General features: G+C 38.6%; 1 protein-coding gene across 1 annotated transcript in view; it reads right to left on the reverse strand.

The window, feature by feature from the left end:
• Positions 1 to 26,443, reverse strand: part of LRP8 (LDL receptor related protein 8) — a 225,944-nt gene that overhangs the window by 80,283 nt on the left and 119,218 nt on the right. The window contains exon 3 of the mRNA XM_026665894.2: positions 2,418 to 2,540. Within this exon, the coding sequence (XP_026521679.2) occupies positions 2,418 to 2,540 (123 nt within the window). The remainder of the gene's footprint in view (positions 1 to 2,417; positions 2,541 to 26,443) is intronic.

Consider the following 26,443-nt stretch of genomic DNA (forward strand, 5'->3'; position numbering starts at 1 on the left):
TGGGCTGGACTTAGATCTCTTGTGGGTGTGAAAAGATTGATGACTGATGATATGTTTGTCCCCTCCCTCAAGCTCAGCTTGGTTACCTCCTACATCAAATGAGAGTCCAAAATCCATGGGATTGAAATTTGGTAAAGCTGTGGTTGTTTCAGGGCTGCTGTGGCCAGGCACAGTCATACGATTGTAATTTCCAACACTCCCTGCCAGCTTTCTACAAGGAAAATCATTGAGGAAATAGCAATAGCACTTAGGCTTACACACTGCTTCACAGTGCTTTCACAGCCCTCTCTAAGCAGTTTACAGCAGGGGTGTCCAACCTTGGCAACTTTAAGACTTGTGGACTTCAACTCCCAGAATTCCTCAGCCAGCTTTGCTGGCTGAGGAATTCTGGGAATTGAAGTCAAAGTTGCCAAGGTTGGACACCCCTGGTTTACAGAGTCAGCATATTACCCTCAACAATTTGGGTCCTCATTTTACCAACCTCAGAAGGATGGGCAGGAAATGGACGTTGGAAGAAATGAGCAGGAAGTCAGAAGTTGCTCCTACTCTCAACTGCATTTTTGCATGCCCATGGTCATTCTGTTTCTCTGATTAGCTAAGGAAATATTTCTGAAACAATAATCCAATGGTAGTATAAATCTCAAAGCATTATTGGTTGTATTTTTTAATTAAGAGAATTAGTGGATGAATTCAAGAATCCTGAGGGTTATAATGATGAAAGAGACTATTAGTTAATATCAAAAGTGGGTAATAGAGGGTAACAGACATGAAATAAAAGAAACTGAATGAAAGAAAATAGAATGAAAATAGAACTGCAGGATGAGGAAGTACCAATTCTGTATCAAAAAAGTAACTGAACCTAAACTAATTTTCCAACAGAATAAATAGAATATAGACATCGGATTATAGGAGTTACTTGGAACAGAGAGAAAAACATTACACTACTAAGTGGCACAGAAAAATGTGTGTGTGTGTGTGTGTGTATGAAATTTTCTATATCCATTTACATGGGGTGGGGGGAGGGAGGGAGAGAGGGAGGGAGAGAGAGAAAATTAATGTACCAAAGATTAGTTTGGCATAACCCAGAAAATGGAAATAGATTGAAGGCTATATATAAATGGGGATAATTTAGACCAAATAGAAGAAATGTGATAAAATGTTTTCTAAAGATGAGGAAATTGATGGAGAAAATCTAAGATGTGCCAAAGGTAGAAAGGTAGTGGGCAGCACATAGTTTGTTGTGAGGAATGAGTACTGCCTGCACATAATAATAAATAGCAGAATAAATGGCTATGCATAAGAGCATGCTTCTGCCCACACTAATACATACACATGAAATGGGAATGGCTAGAAGTAATTTGAATGCAATGGTGTGTGGGCAGTAAAACAAGAAGCAATAGGCTCAAGAATGAATGGGAGCTGAACATATGTGGACTGAATACAGGTGAGTGACCAGTATGAAAAAAGTATACTGAGATGATTTAGTTATATAGAAAGCATAGAACTGCAAAACAGATACATGAAGGAAGTGTTAATGGACTGAGAAGAAGGAGAAGATCAAGCAGTGGTGGCTGGATGGGGCTGATGAAATGGTAAAAAAGAAAATAGAAATTTAAAGAACATAATGCAATGTATGCAGCCATGGATGGATGTGATAAAAGCAAGGCTGGCTTATAAAGATAAAAGAGTACAGAGAGGCACAGTGGAGAGTACTGGTGTTAAACTAGATTTAGCTACACATCCTTTTTTTAATTATCTCATTATTTAATTTCTTCTGGTTACAGTTTTTACTGCTTTTTTGCACTTTACATAATACTGCTAGCTTGAAAGTGAACAGCTTGGGGAGTGAATATCCATATGGATAGGTAGGTGCACACCTGAAATGTGCTTCTACTACTTCAGTAGAAGTTACTTTCTCGTTGCTTAAGGGTAGTGTGCATATAAGTATGTCTGTCATCTGTTTCACTAGTTCAGTAGTCGGCAACCCGCAGCTCTGGAGCCGCATGAGGCTCTTTCATCCCTCTGTTCCGGCTCCCTGTCACAAGTCAACACCTCAATTTTGAGAGAAGCTTCTGGTTAGAGAGGGGAAAAGCACGGCATGCCAGGAGGAAATTCTATGGCAAGGGATGGATTTTCTGGTCAGCTGAACAATTGATAGGACTTTCAGTTAGGACAGGTAGAGAAAAAAGGATGCTGTGCTAGGAGGAGACTCTATGGTGGGGGAAGCGGACTTCCGGACGGCTCCAGAATTGAATGGGGGGCTTCCAGTTAGGACCTTTGCAGCTCCCGGTGTTTCTTTTCTGTGGGAAATGGGTCCAAATGTCTCTTTGAGTGTTTAAGGTTGCCGACCCCTGCATCAGTCGCTTTCAAAATTATTACAAAGTCAGATTCCAGAAATGCATAGCAAGAATACTCACTGCACATTGATTCAGATTCATCTGATCCATCTGAACATTCCTCTTCCCCATCGCACTTCCATCTGGATGGGATGCAGTGGCCATTGTTGCAGGTAAAATCAGACTCTGCACAAGTCTTCTTGGCTGAAAGGAGAGAGAGAGGGTTTTTTTTTAAGGAAAAAGAATAGTTCAATTGGATAATAAATCATTCTTTGATATTAGATGCACAGCAATTAATCAAAAACACTTCTTACACCTCAAGAACTGTATAATTCATCCATCCTAGATCATAAGGAATCAATGCCTTCACTGAGGGAACTTAAGAGTCCAAACAGCTTTGTGAATAGGAGAATGAAAAAGAAAAGAAGCCCTTAACCTCTTCCAATATATTATCTATGGATATTGTTATGAGTAAACTATGTTTTTGGAAAGCAGTGAAGGGAATAAGATTGCATTTCTTTATGTTTGGCTGCCTTGTTCCCTCAATCACAACTGCAGTACAGCTGAAGCTCTGCTAAAGCAATACTTCTTGGTTTTCTTGTGTTTCTATCAGGCACAAGAACCAGGAGCCAGGATAGGGTTCAAAAGTACTACACGTTTATTTCATGCTGTCGGGCTCCAAGTTCACTCAGAGCCCGTCAGCTCCGAATATGCCTCGCAGTAAATCAGCTGGCCATGTCACCTTATCTCTGCTGCTGCTGGATCTGTATTTCTGCTTATGTGCTGGCCGATGGCTTTGGAATGACTCAGCAGAGCTGAGGATGGATTCTGAAGCAACTGCGGGGCTGCTGGAAATGGCTCTTTTCATGTATTGATGTGGTGCCTATTGTTAAAGGGGGTTGGGGTACATATAGATGGTAATTAAGCCTTAGGTAAAAACATGGTGAAGGTGGCACCAGGTGGGGATCAGTTAATGAGGGTTGGAATAGGGTAGGGATGTAGATATGTTATAGGGTTAATAGCATTTAGGGATAATGAGTTAGGTGTGGCCAAAATTAGAACTGCGTATAAGCCTGGGTGTGGTGGGGTATGTCTCATGATAATGGTAATAAAAGGAAAGGGAGCAAATTCAAACCCAACTCTAACCTTGCCTGGCTTTTAGCCTTTCTTGTCAGAGAAGAATATTTGTTGTTTGCTGAGCTAATGAATAAACCACCATTGCTCGACAAAGGAGCTGGAATTTGTATTCATTTCAGGACAAATCTTCAATATTCAAGGACTGGCTGAGACATGCTACCTATACACAAGAATCTGAACAACTAATGGTCAAGGCAAATTGGTGCCAGATAAGAATCAACAGAATTTACAGGAGGTGGGACTTAGCTCTCTTATGGAAACATGGGGATTCCAAACTGATGGTGTGTTTGACTCTGCCCTCGGGCTCAGCCTGATCATCTAGTTTCACTACCATTTTCCACCCCCATTTTAGTATTTAATTACTATGGTCCTCATAGTTTAAGGATTGATATTATATTACAGTTGGGGCATGGTGTCTTTTGCTCATGTGCAACTGACAGATTGGATGACAAATTGTGATTTTAATATAGATTTTATCTGTTATTTATTATTATATTCTAGAATTTTTAACAGGATATTCCTTGAGTGTTTTTAAATTGCACTGGTCTCTGGTCTTTGACTATAATAAACATTGACTTGATTTCCACCCCCAAATCACCAAACTGGAGGATTCCAGTAGCTTTGGAGGGCATCAGATCAAGGAGAATTATTTTCAGAGATACTTCAAATAGTTCATAAAATTAAAATAGAACCGAGTTTCATATTGCTTAGGTTGATAGGTTTCAACTAGGAAGTATGATAAAATGAGGGCTGTGAGAAGGAACCAACAAATCCATAACAACTCACAGGGTTTAAAAGTAGTACAAATATAGTGCACAGATTTACTCAGTTGGAATCAGTTTAAAACATTAGTTTAAAAATAGCTAAAGATAAAAATTAAACATTTCCAACTAATGAGGTGATCTTATATGTCTAACCAAAGCCCATTCTCTAGAGACAAGAAAAGCAGCATTAAAAGATAAGAGGGCCAAATTTTAAACACAGTATCCTATTAATGAACACTGAAAAAACAAACCACCTGATAAAACTATCATTTTTTATCATAAAATGTACAGTTTCCTTATTATGACATCCTAGGAAATGTTAGGCTTTCTTCAAACAGTATTGTAAGTACAGACAAGCATACCATGAGCAATGGAGTGTATTGTTTCCTGTGCACAAATCACATGAATTATGAATTATCAACAGCAGGTAGTTATCATCCTAGTGGCCCAACTGATGGTTATGTACTAAGGCAGAAAAAATATTGAAGCAGCCTCCAGATTTATGTTCTTATTTTTAAAACTTTTGCTTGACAACCTCAACCTTTTCTATTGATTTATTAGCTAATTTCATTTCAAGTAAGTAGGATTTTGCCATGTAAAAGCATATCACGGATCTTGTGCTCTATGGAGTTATTATTCTGAAATCAAATCAGACAGTCAAGTATTATGTGCACTTCAAATGGGAGAATGAAACATCTTGTCCTCCAGATGTTTTAGATAACCAATCCCACACTCCTTTGCCAAGGGTCATGCTAGCTGCAGCTAGGAGTGTTTGAAATTAGAATTTCTGGAGCAATGACTCTGATTAGCTAAGAAGGTTGAAATAATAACACAATAATTTCAATCAGTACTCTTATTTTAAATGAAAAACAGATAGACAGATAGATAGCAGATAGATAGGTTTTTCATTTAAAATAGAGTACCGATTAAAATTCTTGTGTTATTATATATATAGACAACTTAGTGCCAGTAGATTTTTCTCACATTCTTTCCAAATAATGGAAAGGACACCTGTCTCTTTGTGAAGGTGGAGGGCACTGCATATGTGGGTTGTTTTAAAAACAACTATGGCCTTCTTAAAACTGGAGACATTAGCCTGCCTATATCAGACAGAGAGTATTATTATGGATTATGGATCTTCAAATGCTACCTTGATTTAGTTTCAGAATATATGGAGGAAATATAGGTTGCTTCCTGCTTTTCTTCATGAAGGGCAGGGATGGGCAATTAATTTTCCCAAGGGGCCAGTCAATGAGACTGTTATGTAGGGTTGAACCAATGTAACCTGATGTCCTCAAACTCCGTTATCTCAATTCATCAAGCTGCTGCAGGCCACAGGTGAGCACTTTCTCTTCTCATCTTCCCACGGCTGCCAGTTGACTGAAGGAGCACATGGTGACTGTGCATAGCCAGACCCAACTTGGCTTCTTCTCCTCTCCCCTGCAGTACATTTATTTACAGCTGATTTCAAATTTCTGATTGACCTCACGGGAGTGGGACAGGGACAGCCAAAGTATCAGATGTGGTTTTGGGAGCCATAAAATGCCCAGTTCTGATCTAGGGATTAGCCTTGAAACTGGAGCAATATGAGCTATTCACATGTCAGCCATTTGATTTGTTTTCAAATGAATTCTGTTTTCAGGAGAATAGTAGCTACTATGGTCAATAAGTAGTTACTATGGTAAATTTCTCAAATATTTCCAAACATTGTTATTATAAATATATATTGCGTTGTATAATTTTGTCCGCTGAGCTAGATAATAGAAAATTTCAGCATGAATGGAAAATAATGAGGAAAATAAAAGCAGGTATCCATATTCTCTCCATAAGACTATTATGATTTTATCCTCTACAGGTTATATTTTCGTATTATGACATTACATTGATTTAATGTTTTTCAAAGAAACTTGTAATAATTTTAATATGCAAATTGTATACTAACATTGTTCTCTTATGGTTCCTACATTTAGCCTCAAAATGGTTCCTTCAGGACAGATTGAAACTATTTATTATAATAAAAGCATTATAATTTAATAGCCTTCATAAAAGGCATGGCCAGAAATTTTTACCATTTTCATCTGCATTTTTTCCCCCTGCACCATTCCTTTCAAAATGCTTCAATATGCTTACTCCTGATTTGGTAATGCCCCAGCCTTGGCATGACAAAACCATTTTCCCCACTGATCTACCAGTAATACCCTAGCTGTTGTTATCTTTGAAGAAAAGGGCTGCTGGCAGCACTGGGGTCTGCCAACGATCCTGAATAATGGAGATGCAAAACTCCCACCACCGCACAGACATGCTGGTAGCAGATGGTGCTATGGATTGCTTTGTTCCCTTGACAGCGTTCTTTGAAAACACAATTAATTTATTATCAGGCATCACAAAAGGTGGAAAGACATACAATACTAGCAAAGAACCATCCAATGGCATTTTGAAGGTGTTAATATGCTTAGTTTGCATCCTCACAATCAAATAGCCTGTAAGGTCTTCCTTGCAATGCCCAACATCTGCTGATAAACTATAAGGATAATGTGGATGGTAAGTAAATCGGCTCAGGAGAGCCAACAGTTTAAGCCAGATTGAATGGGGCAAAAAGAAAACAGTTCAGTTTTTCAACTCAATGGAAGCCGCCTGAGTATCTTTCAATGGACACTACTGAGAGACAGAAAAATCCAAGTGGTGATTGATTTTGCTGCATGAATTCAGGGATCTTGAAATATAGTACTCCCAACAGTACAAATCCCTCAATTCTCAATTCGAACAAGCATATGTAAATAAACACTACTGAGCACAATTAACCTAAAGTACTTAATGCCAACAATTTAATCTGCCCCGGTTGCTAAAAGCAATACTTTTCTAGGGAAGAAGTAGACCTATGGCAAGGCAGTATCATAGCCCACTTCTCTCTTTATGATATTAATTATTTATCATTTGTAAAGCGCTCATTTATGTACATTTAATTCAATTATCTTACTCATTCCATCCTAAACTTGCAAGGTGCGTTGCTGCAATCTCTCTTTAAGAAGCAGAAATTGAGACCCAATCAGTATATTTTGACCGCATTTATTTCCGGCTACTGCCATAATTTGAGGCTTTCAGCCAGCCTGCAAGAAAACAATACCAAGGAGGCAGGAATGCTCAACCAATCTTTCTTTCCAGAACTGTTCCTGAGCATAAAATAGATAAGTCTTTGAAGCACTGCCTCTTTTGAAGAATGCATTTCAGTGTCCTTCTGGTCCATACTTGCCTACTCAAAAATACTTTAAATCAGCAATAATTCACATCTATATCAAATGATATGTCTGAATCAAAATATTAATCAAAGGCCTAAAAATAGTATAAGAAAGTGTGTGTGCATGACAAATGTCTGTAAGACAAAAACTGAAATCTAACTATTATATCATATTTGAGGTGGAGAAATTTAAAGAAGAATCTATGCCTTTCAGCCATGACTCTTTAAACCAGGTCCACATACTATATATAAAATATACCAGTTAAGAAATACAATATGAAATTTATTGGCTTCCCTTAATTTATTTTTCTTCCCAACATCCAGTTACAATCATTGTTTTAGCAAGCTAGAATGTGGAAAAGACATCCAGGTGAGCTGTCATGGCAACTCTGAATTTTAAGAAAAGAAAAAAAAAGCATCATGGATATTTTTTTAAATTTAATGGGGAAATTTGGATTTAGGTGATAGACTTCTTTTTGTTTTATTTTAGGCAGAAAACAAAGTGACATATGCCTTATTTCACAGACTGGGAAAATTCCTTGATAATTCTATATGAAGTACCTTTATGAATTATTCTTGGGATATCCTACAAAATTGTTTTGATTCAACTTCCATATCTTATTTATTTTATTCTACCAGACAATATGTATCTTATAGGAATGACACTAAAGTGGGTATACATATAACTCTCTTATCATTCCAGATATAATACTAGAAAACTCTTTTGTCCCTACCATTGGCCATGCAGTAGCGACAGCACTAACAATTGTAGCCAAATATGATCTGGCATGAAATATTGGGAATATGCAATTTAAAAGTTGCAGATTCTGCATCCAGTTCTAACTCTGGGGCTTTCTTCTCAGAAGATATATATATATATGCACTACAAAATAGGCACTAGAGGTTTTCTTATGGTAGAAATAAACAGTACAAAAATAAAATGAAATATTGTTTAATCATTTGTGGATCACAGTAAGACTTCTCATTTTTAAAACACAAGCATATAGTACTAAAGTGTGGGATGATAATTGAAACATAAAATATTAATATTTATGATCTAATTCTACATATGGATTAAAATTTTCATTGCATCTTAGGATTATTTAGCGTAACTACAAAAAAGTAAAACTTTAACCCAAGTACCAAACATTTGGCTGAATGTGTAACTTGAATTTCACAGAATTTCCCACATGAAACAGAAAGACATAATTTAAAAAAGTATATGTCTGAAAATTTTCACATGAACTATAAGCTGTGGAATACCTTTCCCAACCAGATGTTTTTCAGATATGCTAGGAATATGTCTCCCACAATCTGTTCCCTGACAAGTTAAAGGTACTGTGGAAAAGTATCTTTGTAACTGTTTTTCTGTGCCAGTCTCCCAATGTAACTAAAACCACTAGAGATTTAACTGCTGTTCATGGAGCAAGAAGAAAATAATTGTCAGATACCAGTAGCAACCATATGTTGATTCTGACAAGTGGTAGGAAAAGCTAAACTCATCCCATGAGTAGAATCTCTTCAAAAATATCATACAGATGATGAGGGAAAGCTATTCTGAACTTATGGTTACCAACCATTCCTCTTGGAATTACTTTACCTGGCAGTATATATAAATAGCTATATAAATAGCTTAGTTGTATTCCATGGAACAGGACAAGGATGAAACTAGAATCCAATCAGACTATAAAGCCCAGCCAAGATTTATACAGTCCTAGCTACAATCATCATTCAGTTGATGACAGAAGTAAATATAAAGAAAGCTTCTCAAGTTGCAAAAGCTTTTTTGATTAATAATATTATAAAGAACAAGGTAGAAAATTCTAGCAGTTTATCTCTGACAATTTCAAATACTCCCCCAAGAAACATGACTCAAATAAGCTTTTCAAAGGGCATTTAAAGCAGTTACTAGGGGAGAATCTGTTCTTTTGTGCGTAGAATTTCAGAATTGGTGGGGAAGGACAGCGCCTTTGTTTAATGATTTAAAAGCAGGAGACGATAAAAAGAAAGGGAGTCACACTACTGTATATAAATGACCACTGGAAGGGCAGCCATCTGTTCTCATTATAGGATTACCCAATAAGGCAATGCCAAATCCTGCAAGCTGAAACAGATCTGTGGAAATCAGCTACTAGTTAGGTTTGCAAAAATTGAATGATCATAAGAGTAGAGAATGATCCAAAGAACGCTTTTGAAGAGAAAAATATTTTGCAGGTCCAGGAAAACTGGTTACCATGAGATAAGATGCAGTGCCCATGAGGAGAACATTCTAAAAACCTGAGGTAAAAATATTCACCATGGTTCCTCCCATGGATACAAGAAGGTCCAGAGCTAGCTTCATATATCCCAGGTAGCTTCCTCAGGGAAGCTGAAGATCTAGATTGCTAGAGACAAAGAATGCCAACAAAGATCAATGAGAGCTCCTTAGCTTGCTCAGGTCTGAAGCTAAGGTAGCTTGCCCTTAAATTCAACTGTTGTTATCCCCTTGTTCACTCTGAAATCTGGGAATGGCATTTGAAGTTTCATTCAGCAGCCATCACAGTCTGAAATAAGTGGGGCCGAAAAGGATCCAGTTTTCAAGAAGATATTGTATTTTTAAAGAGATGTAAAAATATTACCCTTCAGAGAAGTATTTTGGGATGCTTGAAGATTCTGCTATCTGAATGGTGATGCAACACGGCCTGGTTTATGTTACCAACTTTGTGATGCTTTTATTTTTTATTTATTTTTGTCTTGCAGTCTTTGGAAATGGAGCGGCATTTAAAAATAAGAACAATTACTTGCTAAGTTTTAAAATGCTTGCACATCTTGCTTTTTATTGGGGAGAGTATCCCTTTCAGTCAGCCTTAACTCCTGGAACCTGCTTGGACAACCCCTTCAGCTTTCTTGGCAATACTTTTGAGGAAAATGTTGCTGCCTTCTTTGGGTTGAGAGTGACTGGCTCAAAAACAACCAACTGGCTTTGTGCCTAAAGCAGGACTAGAACTCACAGTCTCCTGATTTCCAGCTGGATACTTTTAAATAAACTTGTGTCCTATTGCTCCTTGGAACCTAAAAATAGTTCTGTACAACAATCTGTAATCTGTGCAGCAACGTGTAGCAACTGTATACAGCAAAATGGTGTACATGTTGCTCCTCACAGCAGGACCTTAAACCAAACATGATTTTTTTTTTCTGCCTTGGGTAATCCCAGGAAAGGCACAGTTTGATCTGCCAAGAAGAGTGATGAATGGGATCACACAAGATGTAGATTATCTTCTGCTCTTCAAATCCAGATTAAAGATTAAATCCAAACCCAGAATCACTTTGGGCAAGATGAACGGCATACAAGTTTTGATAAATAAATAACTGCACAGTTCTAATAAAAATATTGTACTAAAATGTACTACTATACCACTCCTTGCTTGCTGAAATATTGGAGGATCTACAGGAAAAATATGCAAACAAACATAAATCCTTGCTTCTAATTTATCATATACCTTGCAAATGTCTGAATAAACTCATGAGATATTGAATTCTATATACATATGCCCACAGTTTATTTTTTTTAAAGCATGTGTGTGCACTCTACATACATATTTATTAGGAGTCTGCACACCAAGGGAGAGCTTCTGCTTATGTAAATCCAGTTATAGAGACAAAAGGGAAGAGCTATATCAAGGGATATAACTCTGGTTATTGCATTATTACAGCATCTCAGAAGATAATCAAAAGAAAATGCACAGACTGAAATAGTGAAATTTATGCCAAGTCCAAGGCAACTGTTCCATGTTACTACAATAACTTTTAAGAGACAAATAGGACCAAGCAGGCTAAAAATGAAATAAGCAAATAGGAGCCAAAAGGAAAAAAAACCCACAATCAACTTTATAATAAAGATAACCATATGAAACAGAAAGAAAAAAGTAGTTCATCACAATTTATGCCCCAGATATTAATAAGTGTAGAATATTATTTTTGGAACATAATTTTTGGAGACCTACCTATTTGAGTGCTTAGATTCTAGACTGAAATCCTATTTCAGGATAGAAGGTCTCACACACATAATTATCAATCTGGTGTGAACATCTTTAATTTAACACAGTGTTTTTCCCCCCAGTAAATTCCTAATGAGGATTTTTACAGAACTCCTTAAATTGAAGTATAATGTAGGAGAAGGAGTGGCAGTCTGGAGTCTGGAGTTAAAAGAGAAAACAGCCTAGAATCCTTGCCTAGTCACAAGCAAACTATATCCACCCCCTCCTTTTTGAATTCTGTTGATCGTTATTTAACTCCAAGCAGGTGCTAACTGTTAGCTGAGAAGATTTCTATGCATAGGCATTTTAGCAATAAATCAGTTTAATTGAACCTTCACCTGTTGAACTGGTCTTTCACACCTGATATATAGAGAAGAAAAATTCTTTATCAAAAATAAATATCTTCCAAATGGTGAATTTCATTTAAAAATTATGGTAAAACAATAAAAAATGGACATCTAAAAGGATTGGAAATATTGTCAAACCAGGGTTAAGAGCTAAAAAAATAAGGTTCTCAATCTCAGTATCGTAAACCTAGTTATGTAGTTTTTAAAAAAATCTAATTTAAAATGAATTTAATTTAAAAATTTCTGAAAATACTGCCTGAGAAGGGAAAATGGTCAGGCTCCACTTTCAAACAGAGAACCAAACTATATTGGTATTTCCCCAAGTTTTTCACGTGTCACCTTTGAGCACAAGGTTTAATCACAACCAGTTAAAGGCCTGTGTTCAGAAGGCTGAAATCAGAATTATTTTTAAAATTATAAAATGGTTTTCATTTGAAATGTTCCATTTTAAATTCAAAACAAATGATAATTCTGGAGGTGTTTCAAGACTAAAACAGTTTCCTGAAACCTGAAGCAGTTCCAGAATAGTTGAATCAGCTTATTTTGAACTTAACATGTTTCAGAATCAAAACTTTGGCACATGTCTAAATGCTATTAATCAAATTTTCTGAAACAGGAAAGTTATTAATCAGCTGATCAGGCACAGCACCGAGGCTCATGAGTTTTTCTCCATGCTCCCATATATTTATATAGCTAAATAACTATTAGCATAGTTATATAGCTATATAAATATATGGGAGAGCAGCACAAGTGTGGATCCTAACTGGCTGCCAAGATTCCCATTTAAGATTTTATAACCTTCTTTCCTCTGTCAGACAATTATACCAGTAAGAGCCAGAACTCCAAGAATAAGGACTTAATGGATTCTAACAACCCAGCTGGTTGGGGTTCCTCTCTGCCCTCTTACATTATTAAACAAAATAAAGATGGGATTATTTTGAATTTCTCACATTTCCCACTTTCTCAACAGACAAGTTGCTGCTTCTCCTCTCTTAATGATCCATTCTTTAATTCTGTAATGTGATGACTATATGCTTTGACAGGTATCATTAATCTCCTAGTGACAACCAGCTATAGATCTCCACCCTAGGATGTCCAAGTGATACTGCCAAGATTCCTCCCTAGTATCGCTGGTGCCTATAGGGAAAAACAAAGCTTTGACTCAATCAAAAAACAACAACACCTAAGTACCTGTGGGTATGGAGGTGTCCCTAATCTGGGAACTCTCCTTTAGTTCTAGATGGGGTCAGTCCAAAAGACAGAACTGGTACATAATTTAGGAGGATTTTACCCCCCCAATGGAAGAATAGATGGTACTTATGGCTCTTGTACAGATAGATCTGTGTTTTATGGGTGCAAGTCTGTACATACAGAAGCTGTACTAGCTCCCTATAAATTTCTGGGTACAACTCAAGGTGCTGTTAGCACTTATGAAATCCTCATGGAATTCCTGGTTATTTGTGGAACTGCTGGACTTTCATTGGCCTGTCTTGTCCCATGAAATCTGGTGGGGTAGGGGAGTTCCCTTCTTTGAAACAACCTGGTGGGACCCAGGAACAAGAGCCTTTTTTGTCATGGACCATTATTTCCCTGAAGTTTGAATGGCCCCCATCCTGCTGGCCCTCTGTAAAGCCATGAAAATCTAGTTTCTCTCCAAGCACTGGGCTACAACATGAGCTGATCCTATTCAAAATGAAAGATTTTTGAATAGACTATACCAGTGGTGGCTAACCTTTTTGGGCTCCTGTGCCAAAAATTGCATGCACGTTAGCGCGCGCGCATACGCGTGCCAGCACCCAGAATGCAATGTGCCCCTCCCCATGCCCCCTGCGCATGCACGCGCAATCCTCCCCATGCCACCCCCTTATCTGCACTGCACCTCACAGCTGATTTTTCAGCTGGTTTGAAGCCTTTTTCGGCCTCCCAGAGGCTTGGAAAAAAGCCTCTACAAGGCTTCTCAGGCCAAATAATATGCCTGTTTCATCACATTACAGGAAGTGACAAAACAGACCTATTCGGCCTGAAAAGCCTTGGAGAGGCTTTTTCCAAGCCTCTGGGAGGCCGAAAAAGGCCTGAAACTAGCAGAAAAATCAGCTGTGAGGCACGCGCATGCGCAGTGAGGTACGTTTGCCTGCGGCTCTGCGTGGCGGCATAAATGGCTCTGCGTGCCACTTGTGGCATGTGTGCCCACATAGGTTCACCATCATGGGACTATACAATGATAAAAATGGTTGTCCTCAGTTATTCTGTCAAGCTTTTGTTATTCTTGTGTGTTTTTTATACTTAGTTGTAAAACACCAGAGTTGGGGGGTTATGTAAATTGAACAAATGAATACAAAGTTCTAAAATTAAATTTCTACAATGAAAAAAATGAGAGCGTTTGGTCTTGACTAATTCTTCGGCTGTGGATCAAAAAATACCTGGAAAGCTGCTTTACCTTCTGAGATTCACAGTATATGTCTGGTATATTCATTAGATTTAGTATGAAGAAGATACAAAGAATGGATTGTTGCTTATCAGCAGCCTTCTGAAAAGGTTAGTCTGGATTGCCTATCATAAAATTATTTCCTAATACAGACTGTAAAAAGAGGTTAAGCTATTCAATGATGAAGAAAGGGATCCCTCTGCAACTGAACCACTGAAAACTCAAGCTGAAGGGAAAAAAATAAAAATGTGGCTTATGACCTTGAAATACAGGGCTATAATTTGCATTGCTCAAAGTCACACTTTGCATTTTTCATTCTTTGGAGACACAAAATAAGGGCAGATTGGCAATGCAAAATAGAAAGAATCATTCTGCCCATCAGCAAAATAAGATAATCAAGAATGACTACAAGGAACATATCTGACAGATGCAACAGGAAGGCTTCCCAATGAATGGAATTGGCAAAAGGTCTGCATAAAGCACAACAGACCACAATGCAGAGAGTACCAAGAACCTGTCAGTCGTCCTTCGCAATTTGTTCATATACAATAAAGAACAGGGATTTGGAACCAAAGAGTGTTGGGTTTATTCATGAAAGCGCACTTCACTTTGCATTTGACTGAACCTGTTTTCCAGTGAAACTGGATGAATTATACATAAAAGCCATTTTAATAATGTTCTCCAATGCCAACCTTAGTTGCAAACTGAACAGCAGGTCCATCTTTCAATCCAGTTAACAGTGGAAGAAAGCCAAATAAATGTCTATTAATAACAAAGTGCTGGGTTCTTTCATTTTCACGCTCACACAATAAACTGAATAATTAGAACACCAGAAGGATTTACTTTACTACTACCAATATAGTGCTCAGCAAAACAGAACATTAGCACACTCTTCTTAAAACTATTTTTAATTTATTTATTTATATCACGGCTTTATTATTTTTATAAAATAACTCAACACGGCAAACAAAACTAATACTCCTTCCCCTCAACAACCCTGTGAGGTGGGTTGGATTGACAGAGAATGACTGGCCCCAAAAAACCCAACTGCCTTTCATGGATAAAACTGGACTAGAATTCATGATCTCCTTGCTTTCTAGCTGGTGCCTTAAACCACTTGATCAAAATTATTGGAATGTTTATTGCAACCAATTTAGATATAATGTGAAGGTATCAATAATCGATTAGGTTATATAACACAGGGAATGCTTCAATGTCTCTTCACTTTTGTGTATTTCTTTTGAAATATTTTTTCAAAAGCATATATTTTCATGAATTCTAGCAGGATTTTTTTAAAAAAAATCATAAACATTGTTATTTTAAAAAATCAGGAATTAACATTTGAAATGTATAGACTATTCTATTCAAAACATTGATATAACACCACCATCTAGAACGTTTCCTTGCCAAAGAATACAGAACAACAACTTATAAAACCATTAGCATTTAACTTTATGTGGACATTTTTGATTTTAAGCCTAGAAATTCAACAACACATGGACTTTATTATTCCATAGTAATAGGATAAGATGTGATACAATATGAGCTATGAATTTCGTCTTAAGGTTCTCAGTTTTTCTTCTGTCTTGGGCGAGCCATTTTCTCCCTCACATCTCAGCTCTCTATTTGCAGCATGGGAATAATGCTCAGCTATCTTTTTTAGAGTCCTGTACTAAAGATTATAATTATGTAACAAAACCTATTTGAATAAAAATGTTACATATTGAATGCATATCATTAGTGTGCATCATTCTGACAGCTGCTGGCTATTATTCTAAGTTTTTCTGTAATCTACAAATTTAGGAGTGTAAAATACATTCCCTCTCAAATGTTTAGAAATATCATTCAATGTAGATTCTGCTAATCCTCTCAAATGATGCATTCTTTCAACTCACTGCTAAGGAGACTCCTCGGTACACAAGATACAAGTCAGAATTTTAGAACAATAAAAAACCTGAACTTTAGACAAATGTCACATATTCCCATTATTAAACATGTGTAACTTTGCAGATCAACTGAATTTCAAGACTGCTCCTACAATCCACTCATCAAAATGCATTATTTACATGTGAAAGCCATGGTTGCAGTTTATGAAATTTCAGCAATTATGTCAAATTAATCTTAGCTACAATCAACCTGCTTGTTTGTTTGTTGCTGTGCCCGATAATCTACTCTTTCACCAAATGGATGCTGATGAAGCACAGTGGTACTAACACAAACTCCTTTCTTCTCAGAATCTTAGTGTAAAATCAGTAAGTCGCTTCTGAATTGTACTCTACTTCTGGCAGGTATTGTTCTTGGATACAATACCAAAGTGTTTTTTTTTAAAGAGGCTTCTTTCAGGATGGCACTTCCTATGTAAGCATTAACCAAGCTTGACCCTATTTAGTTTTCAAGCTCACTCAAGACAACTAGTGCTGCCACTTTTTGACTCAACTATCACAAAACTGAGAGACCAAAGGAATCAAAAGAATAACGTTTTTGCACTGTGGAGTATATCAGAGTACCCTTCCCCAAAAGGAAGCAGCCTCACTACAGGACAGTTTGAAAACAGGAATGTTGCTACCTGAACCAAAACAATTTTCTTGATTTTCAGAGTTTCTTAGAAAAAGAATAATCCTATAAATGTTGAAAGATTATAAAAAAAAACAATTTATCTCACAACCATTTCTGTTGTTCTCCCCTAAGCCTATTATTTCCCTGCAATTTAGCAGTTAATCTGAATAAAGGATAAGAATGAGGTGGAAGCACTGCAGAATTCTTAATAAGGCCATTTTTATCGAATACTTTTTGCCCAGTGGTAGGATTCAATTTTTTTTACTACTGGTTCTGTGGGCGTGGCTTGGTGGGCACGGTGTGGCGTGGTGGGCATGGCGTGGCAGGCGTGGCTTGGTGGGCGTGACATGGGAAGGACACTGTAAAATCCCCATTCCCTCCCCACTCCAGGGGAAGGATACTGCAAAATCTCATTCCCTCCCCACCCCACTAACCTGCTTTCCAGCTCCATTCTCCTGTGCAGGGCAACAAAAGAAGACCCAGCCGATCAGCTGGGACTCGGGAGGCAGAGAATAGATGGGGGCAGGGCCAGTCAGAGGTGGTATTTGCCAGTTCTCAGAACTACTCAAAATTTCCACTACCGGTTCTCCAGAACTGGTCAGAACCTGCTGAGTAACACCTCTGTTTCTGCCTGTTTCATCCAAACATGACACAACATGGCAGGAGAAGATGTTCTCCACAGCAGCTCTTTTTTCTTCAGAATAGTTCAGTCCTCATCTTCATGGACTTTTGGAAGCAGGCGAAAACCTGGCTGTTCACGAAGACCTTCAGAGATTACTGAAAACTAGCAATTCTGTGTTTAATACATTTTAGCTTTTTTATTTTTCATATTTAAATTGGGAATTTAGATTTACTGTTTTAGTTACAGATAGTCCTTGACTTACAACAATTCATTTAGTGATCGTTCAAAGTTACAATGGCACTGGAAAAAGTGACTTGTGAACATTTTTCACACAACCATCGTAGCATCCCTCTGGTCACGTGATCAAAATTCTGACTCTTGGCAACTAATTCATATTTATGATGTCCTGGGGTCATGTGATCACCTTTTGCAACCTTCCGATCAGCAAAGTCAATGGGGAAGCCAGATTCACTTAACAACAGTGTTACTAACTTAACAACTGCAGGGATACAATTGTGGCAAAAAAAAAAAGATCATAAAATGAGGCAAAACTAACGTAACAACTGCCTCACTTAACAATGGAAATTTTGAGCTTAATTCTGGTCATCGATTGAGAACTACCTGCATTATACTGGGTTTTTTAAATAATATGGGAGCACCGATTTCAAGTTATCCTGTCTATCCTGATCAATACTGTCTTTGAATATACTGCTTAGAATCAAAGAAGCAAGCAACTGTAGGTAAGTGTAATAATAATAATAATAATAATAATAACATGCCCCAGAAAGCTGCCTATAAACTAAGATCTATTATACAGAACCATGCAATTAGGGCACTATAACCAGTAATTAAAGAAGCATCCTGAATTTTCTTAACAGAACACATGCTTTCTTCCCTCAGTCCATGTTTCTCAAGACAGCCCTAGATATTTTAAATCCCTAGAAAAAAAAAACCTACCGTATTTGCCGGTGTATAAGACGACTGGGCGTATAAGACGAGCCCCCAACATTTCCACTCAAAATATAGTTTTTTGTTATATACTACTGCCGTATAAGACGACCCCCCACTTGGAGGCATATTTTCAGGGCAAAAAAGTCATCTCATACGCCGGCAAATACGGTAAGTTGTAACACTTGGGGTATTCTGGATATAATTCTTGATTGACACCGCCGCCCTTTCCCCCAAACTTACAAAGCCACCAAAATGCTTTAGAGAGGCAGCTTCGCCTTTCTCAGGCTGGCACTCAATTCCTCTCCCTTTCTTTGTGACAGCCCCAGCGTGCGTGCCATCGGGACTCAAGAGTGGGGATGGACAGCTGCCAACTCTCTCTCTCTGTGTGTGTGTGTGTGTATGTGGTGTGGAGGGTAATTCCGGCTATCTCTGGCCTCCGCTCGGTTTTAAAGTCGCTTGGCCGGTTCCCAAGTCGCAGCGCGCTGGCCGGGAGACGCGGCGCCGGGTGGCAGCTCGGTGCCGGGAGGCGGATCTTTCTCTCTTAAGCGGGGAGGGAGGAGGGGACAAGAGGAGGGACGGGACAGGACAGGGGCGGGAGGAGGTCCTCGCCTTCTTCCACCGCCCACCGGACCCTTTTCTTCCCAAGGGGACCCTGGAAAGTAGCTCGGGAGCCCAGCGGGGTCCCATCAGGAACTTCCAGAGGACACCCCCCCGCCCCAAGCACAGCCCTCCCGGTCTTTCAAAGAGGGAGGGAGAAGCGGAGGAGCAAATTGCCGCCCCCGCCCGCTGCCCAGAAGGAGGGGCGCCACAGTCCACCCCACCACCTTCTTCCCCCCACTCCCGGGCCATTACGCGGCTCGGAGCTAGCTGGGCGAAGCGGCCCCGCCAGAGATCTTCCCGCTCCACCCCCACCCCACCTCCAGATTGGCCTCTGCAAGCGCCCCGAGCTGGGTGGACGGTGGGGGTGGGTGGGGAGGAGGAAGAGAGACTCCGGCTGGGCTTGAAGGGGCTTCGCAAGTTGTGGAGCTCCGCCCGTCGCTCTTGCACCGAGTGACAACATATTTACCGGCGTATAAGACGACCCCCCCACTTGGAGGCATGTTTTTTAGGGCAAAAAAGTCGTCTTATACGCCGGCAAATACGGTACTCATTCATCACCCATTTCCTCAGTTCTAATTCCTTTAAGGGTGTTCAGTTTAGCCCAACTGGATATCATATGTTATCAAATATGTAAAAAGAGACAGAGGATGTGTAATAACAATTGTCTCATTTTTATTGCAATTACTTTTTATAAGATCTAACAGAGTCTTCCTCAAACTACAGAATATGATTTAGACTTTGCTAATCATAAACTGGTTGCCTTCTCTCCTTCTGACTATATCAGATCAATTCAAATATACAGTAGATTCCAGCTATCAGTAAACCTATCTGCGGGTTTCATTTACATCTTGGGATATTATTCAAGCTGAAAATATAACCAAACTTAATTCCTTGTTCATTTTTCCACATGACAATCAGGAAAACAATTAAAGGTATTTTTAAGTTACAGTATTAAGTAAAGTTTTACAGCTCCAAAGCATTTTTGCCAAAAGGTGTCACAAAGCTGTCAAAAGTTACTGAATGTTCACAAATCTCCAGAAATGGATAAACTGAATTCTATTATACATAGATATTTTGTAGAATAAATACGTTAGACATCCATAATAAATGGACTTTGCTGTTAGCACAATTGTTCATGCTTTTTTTTTTTTTTTTTTAAAACAAGTTTTATTAAAAGTTTCAACAACAAACAAATCATTACATATTAAATCTTTCCCTGTCTTTCTACAATAATTTCCCCAGTATTCTCATAAAACACAAACAAACACAAACAAACATAAAAAATCTTTTAGTAAAGTACCTTGGCCCCAGTTACCTCTCTTTGCATGGGCTAAAATAATAGCGCATATCACTCTTCACAATTCTATCTTATTTAATCCATCTTAATTAAATCATTAAATTTGTATCTTTTGCCCATTCATTATCCCTCTATCTCTTCTTATAATAAAAAGAATTTCTCCTGAAATCACTAATCAGAGTATGATGCCTTTCTATCCTCCCCCTAAGTTAGTAAAATTAACATTCAACATAACAAATACCCAATTTGGTTCTGCTTGGTACATTCTATCCACCAAAAATGTTTAAATACATTGTATCCTCCTTTCTTTCGATATTTTATTACATTTTAAAAATCAATCATTATTAAAAACTTCAACATTTTAATTTCTTATTAAATCTTAAACCATTCTAATTTACTATTTCAAATATAAATGTTACAATACCATCTTCTGTACCTTAGCAGAATCTTTCTTACAGAAATTTATATTTCATCCTTTGTCTCTAAAAAAATCCCTCTTCTCCCATCCAATTTTAAAGCTTTGAGGCTTTTCTCCGCCTTTCCCCTTTCTTTCTTCCCCACCAAATCTTCCTACCCCGCTTCTTCTTCTAACCTCTGCCTTGCTGGGATCCCTTCTCTGTAGTGTTCCTTTTTCTCTTGTTTGTTATCATTATATTTACTTTGCATCATATTTTCTCTTTCTCAAATGTTTTTTAGGTCTTAAGTCCTTCATTTTCCTTGCTCTCTTCCTTCCTTCTTCCTTAAATAAGTTTTGGGATTCAATGAAGATGGCGTCTTCGTCTCTTCCTTGTTGTTCTTCTTCCGTTTCCATCTGTTCCATTGTCTGTTGGTAATTGACCAGCGCCATTTCTAGAAATAGAAAAGCTTTTTCCATGCCATCTTTGCAGGCTGCTTTTGTTTGCTCATATTCCTCCCTCAGGTCTTCAAAAAGGAAAGCCATTATAAATAAATCTTTTCTTTTCTTTATTCCTCTTTCTTCTTACAGCAACCAAATATTCCGAGAGAAAGGCAAAACAATCCCAAAATCCACAATCCTCAATAAATCCAAGCAAGCCAAAATTCCCCCTTCCTCTTCCAGGGGTGGTATCAAACAAATAAAAAAAAAGAGTCCAAATCTATATTTTAAAGCCTTATTAAAATTATATTTCTGTCCTCAAGTCTTCAAGGCATCTCCTCCAACAAGCTCCAAATTTATATATTTTCTTTATCCTCTCCCTTCCGGCTTAATTCCGTCGGGAGGGAGAGTAAACTTTCCTTTCAGCACTCAAAATAGCCGCTTTTTTTTCTCTTGTGGAAAATCATCAAAAAACCATCTTTTCCAGGAATTAAATTAGATAAATCTCAAAGCCCTGGGTCAACCAAGAAGAACTTTCACTTTCAATAACTTTCTCTTCTTCCTCCAGCGCATACTTGCCCGGCTGTCAACTTCTTTGTGGCGGCCATTGCGGACCGCCGCTGCACCGTCCTGGTAAAAGGGGTTCTGCGGCCAGGGAGGGGTCTGCAACACCCCAAACCCTTCCTCCGGATCCCCTTACCTTCAGCTACCCTGCAGGGCAGCCTTGCTCCGCACCCGTCCGGTCGGAGCCCCAAAACGGCTAGCGCGGCAGGGATCGCGCAGCTTCGCGAATCCCTACCGCCGCGAAGCCGACAAACCGGAAACCCCAATTGTTCATGCTTTTTGTGTAAACAGTGCAAGAGATCATGAAATAACATTAGATTTTGTTATGCCTGAAGCCAACCCACGGAAATTAATGGAACTTAAATCAGTCATGACTAGCTTACTAAGCCTGGATCCAACTCACTGCTTCAAGTCTAAGAGTCTAAAAACTATTTGTACTGTAACTGAATTGCTCAGCTGGAAATCAAGATTGCTTAAGCACCAACTCCAACTGGGCAACCTTATAACATCTTTGTCTTTCAGAAATACTCAAAAAACCATAGCTGTCACAACTTTTTCTGTTTTCAAACTTTCCAAAGCCAGGGGCTCTGGCAGTCTTTGCATGTGAAAAGATTTCATTCTATCCCCAAGGCTTGTTTATAGTTAATGTCCCGAACAAGAATAACTTATGTTTCCTAGGGAGTCAGAACTCAAGGACTCAGCAGTCATGAATAACAAGGCCAATAATTGTTTGGGTGTGAATGTGTATGTGTGCAGGCTTCTCCTCCTCTCCTTGTTCCATTTCCTTGCCCCTGCCAATAACATTTTTCCTGAGTACAGCTCCTGTTGACTCTTCTGATGATTAATAGTAGCTGTTGTTTACACAGTTGTCACTTAAATTTGCATGCAGGGTTAGTCAACATCCAACTCTGCTGTAGCACCCAAAGAAAATTTGTATTCCAATGGTTGGAGTTGTCTTGGTAACGCATAGGTGACTGGAAAGCATGTATGGAGGGGAAGTTTCATTCTGCCATTGCTCACTAATCTCCATGTGGCTTATAACAGTCTGCAGAGTATTTGGTAGCTATGGTGCCTTTTAACTTGACCTCACCAACTTCCAAGTCTTTGTGTGGTCTGGCATATTCTGCCCTCCCATCCTCAGGCTGAGTCTGAAGACCTAGAGATTTAACACCAAAGCTATATCTTAAGCTCATGCCACAATTTGCATCACTCATGTCACCTATGTTGCTGAGAAACCCAAAATTATACTATAGATATCTGAAAACTGTATTTCATAAAGGCCACAGAAAAATTATAAATATAGATAAAATTCAGAAAGTTAAAGTGCCCTTGCCAAGGACACAGCAGCTACTTTTCCTAGTTACTTCAAGCAGCTTTAAATTGCAAACTCAAAGCAAAGTTGACTTTTCTTATTTGTCAATAGAGTAACCAGTTTTTGGCTTCTTGCCACCCTGAATCTGGATGTCTTTCTCTTTCAGCTTCTAATAGTCTTTCATATCACTCTTTTTTTGGTTGCTAATTTTATGTGTTGAAACGATAAAATATGAAATGATTAGTGATTAAAGAGTGGGCCATACAGTGGAAAAAAAATACGTTATAGTAATCAAAATGAGCAAAGTGTAACCCCATCTAAATTAATAGAAAAAAATGTTCCATATGTTAAGTATAAATGCTCATATGAAGTTAATTAAATGGTTAAGCTTATCACTAAATCAAGACCATATTGGAACATACCATGTCCTCTGCTCATTTTTAGAATACAGTGATTTTAAAAAAAACATTTCACACCAACCAGCCTCTCTTAACAGAATTTTCTGGGTAAGTCTGCAGCAATTATGTCAGCACTGCTTTAAATATAAATTGAGGTTTTACTTTAAGATATATCCTTATCTCCTGTGCAAGAATCTTCTCATCAGATATAAGCATCAAGTCCTTAATATTTAGAAAGTGTTCAAAAACAAGGATCTTTATAAATCTGAGGGCTGAAGCACAATGAGCTTCCTTTGATGTTACAAAGTGTTATGGCTTCAACTATTCAATCTTGATTGTGTGTATTATAAAATATACCTGATAACATTATAAAAATGGTCAAATGATCAAAATTAAATATATATATATATATATATAAGCTGCTTGCGAGAACCAGTTTGGTATTGTGCTTAAGACATTGGGCTAGAAATGGGAGACCATGAGTTCTATTCTGGTTTTCGGTACAATGCCAGTAAAATGGCCAGTCGCTTTCTCTTAGCCTTAGAAAATAGACAATGGTAAACTATTTCTGAAGAATCATGCCCAGAAAACTCCAGGGACTTGTTCAGGTAATCACCAGGAGTCAACACTAAGTTGCAGGTATTGGTCTGGTATAGCTAGTTTTAGCCAGAGAAACCCCATTTTGTTGAAAAACCTTCATTTTGCTTATAGGTGGTACGCAGATTATAACCAGCCTCAGTGACCATTTGAAGTTCTGATGGATTCCCCAAAAAATTTTATACACCAGATTCAAAGTTCCAAAGGTTGGACCCACCACAGCATGGTCAAGTGATTGTCAAGATTCCGAGTAATGAACCCAACCAACCCAACCCAACCAACTTTCAGCTTTCTCAAAGAACTGCTTTATTGAGTACATCATTTCAGCATGACTGAAAAGCAAAACCAGCTCTGCCTATTTTCCGCGCTTTCAGTATGATTAAAGAATAGACAGATCCCTCCCACATTGTCACAGGTCACATTGTCCAATTAGGTGTTCTGGCATCTGCTTGGTAACCTCTTCCAGTCTTTGGCCAGCACCTGTCGGGATAACCTTGGTTATAGTAGGTTATTGATATCTGGTATAACATTCCCGAGCTCCCTCCTCCCCCCAAAGTGTGTCAAGTTGAGAAACTGAGAAAATGGTTGCGACAGGCCTGATCCATTTCAAAGTTGAGAGTGATCACATTTTAGCTGCTCAGCAAGTGGTTCACCTTTGCGATCATTTGTAATGTCCCTGAGTTAGAACATTTTTTTGCTGGAAACCAGGCTTTACCTCTGGTTTCTGGCAAAAAAAACACCTGCTGCAATCAATGGGTTCACTGAACAACTTTGCAGTGTTTTGCTTAATAATTGTTGCAAAAAAAGTTGTAAAATTGGTCATGGTCTTGAGATGACCAATTTAATGAATTAATGGCTGACAAGACTTATGATTGTAATTCTGGACCAAATTACAATGAGGGACTAACTTTACTTCAGTTTTCAGATATTTTCCTCTTTGAGCTTCTTATCTTTGCTCTAAAATTCCCAGAAGGCCACCTAATAGTCTTCTTCAAAGAATATGTACCCCTAAACTAGGTAAAAAGGCAAAGGAGTCCCTACATATTTTTTTCTGCTAGTTGTTGCAGACTATAGTGGGCAGTGCTCATTTCTGTTTCAAGGCCATTGAACCAGCACTGTCTGAAGACATTTCCATGGTCATGTGGTCAATGTCACATCACAGAACACAGTTACCTTTCCAACAAAGTGGTGCCAATTACCTACTCACAATTGCATTTTTTCAAACTGCTAGTTTGGCAGGAACTGGGCCAAAGACCCCATTGCGTGGTGCCCTGATCTCGAACCTGGGCTGCCGGCTTTCCACCCGACAAGCCCAGTGTTTTAACCACTGAGCACTGTACAGTTACCTAAACCAGGACAGCAATGGAAACATGGTTGGCCCCTCTGCCTGATATTAAAAGATTAAGTAGACTGCATGAACTCCTCTTTTCCTGTTACAGATAAGTTAGCTAAGAAATTTTACACACAAGGACAGGGTCTGCAATATTAAGCCTGCCTCTTGAGATGACAACCCTCAATTAGAGGTGTAAATAATTTACTATGTTGTCTATTTCTGGTCAATGATCATGTGTTCCTGTTTTCAGAAATATGTAAAAGCTATGCTAATTTGTGTATTGATGCTCTCAGTTTGTGATTTAGTCCCAAGAACAAACCTCTTTATCCCTGTAATAAACAGATACAAAATTGTGTGATAGTTGGCTCCTTCATATCTAGCCAAAAAAAAAAAAAAATATTCTAGCATTTGACTAGGTCAATTTACAGTTTGGCCAACAAAGGTACCAAAAAAGCTGCTTAAAGTCAGATGAAAAAGCACTTATGATAAATATAAATTAAAATATATTGACAGAAAGGGCGTTGGTACTTACCTGATACGCCCGTTCTCTGTGAGCTGTTCAGAGCATCCAGAAGTGGGAGGTGCTTCAGTCTCTTCTGGAAAGGCTGGGCTTAAAACTCCAAGACGCTCCTCCTCCTCCTCCACAGGACACCTCCCCAGCGTCCCAGTTTTGCGAAGACTGAGTGCCAAAGTCCAGAACTCATCACCTAATCTAGATCCCTGACCAGAACAGAACCCCACCAGACGGAAAGAAATGGGTGGGGCTGGATGCTCTTCACAGCTCACAGAGAACGGGCATATCAAGTAAGTACCAACGCCCTTTCTCCCATGAGCTGTTCAGAGCATCCAGAAGTGGGACATACCAAAGCTTGGCCTGTCCTTAGGGAGGGACTCTGTCTGGATCGAAATCCACTCCTAAACTCTGTGGACCCTCTGCAGGACTCTTCTGCCAAATGAAGCATCCACTGAGGCATAGACATCAATTTTATAATTTCTGACAAAGGGCGATGGTGAAGCCCAAGTTGCCGCTCTGCAAATTTCATCTATGGAAGCCCATGTGGCCCATGCTGTTGATGTTGCCACACTCCTTGTTGAGTGGGCTGTAATGCCCTTAGGAA

The sequence above is a fragment of the Notechis scutatus genome, chromosome 3 (assembly GCF_049901735.1).
Source record: "Notechis scutatus isolate UNSWTSFEM ecotype Mainland chromosome 3, rNotScu1.2, whole genome shotgun sequence".
Classification (NCBI taxonomy): Eukaryota; Metazoa; Chordata; class Lepidosauria; order Squamata; family Elapidae; genus Notechis; species Notechis scutatus.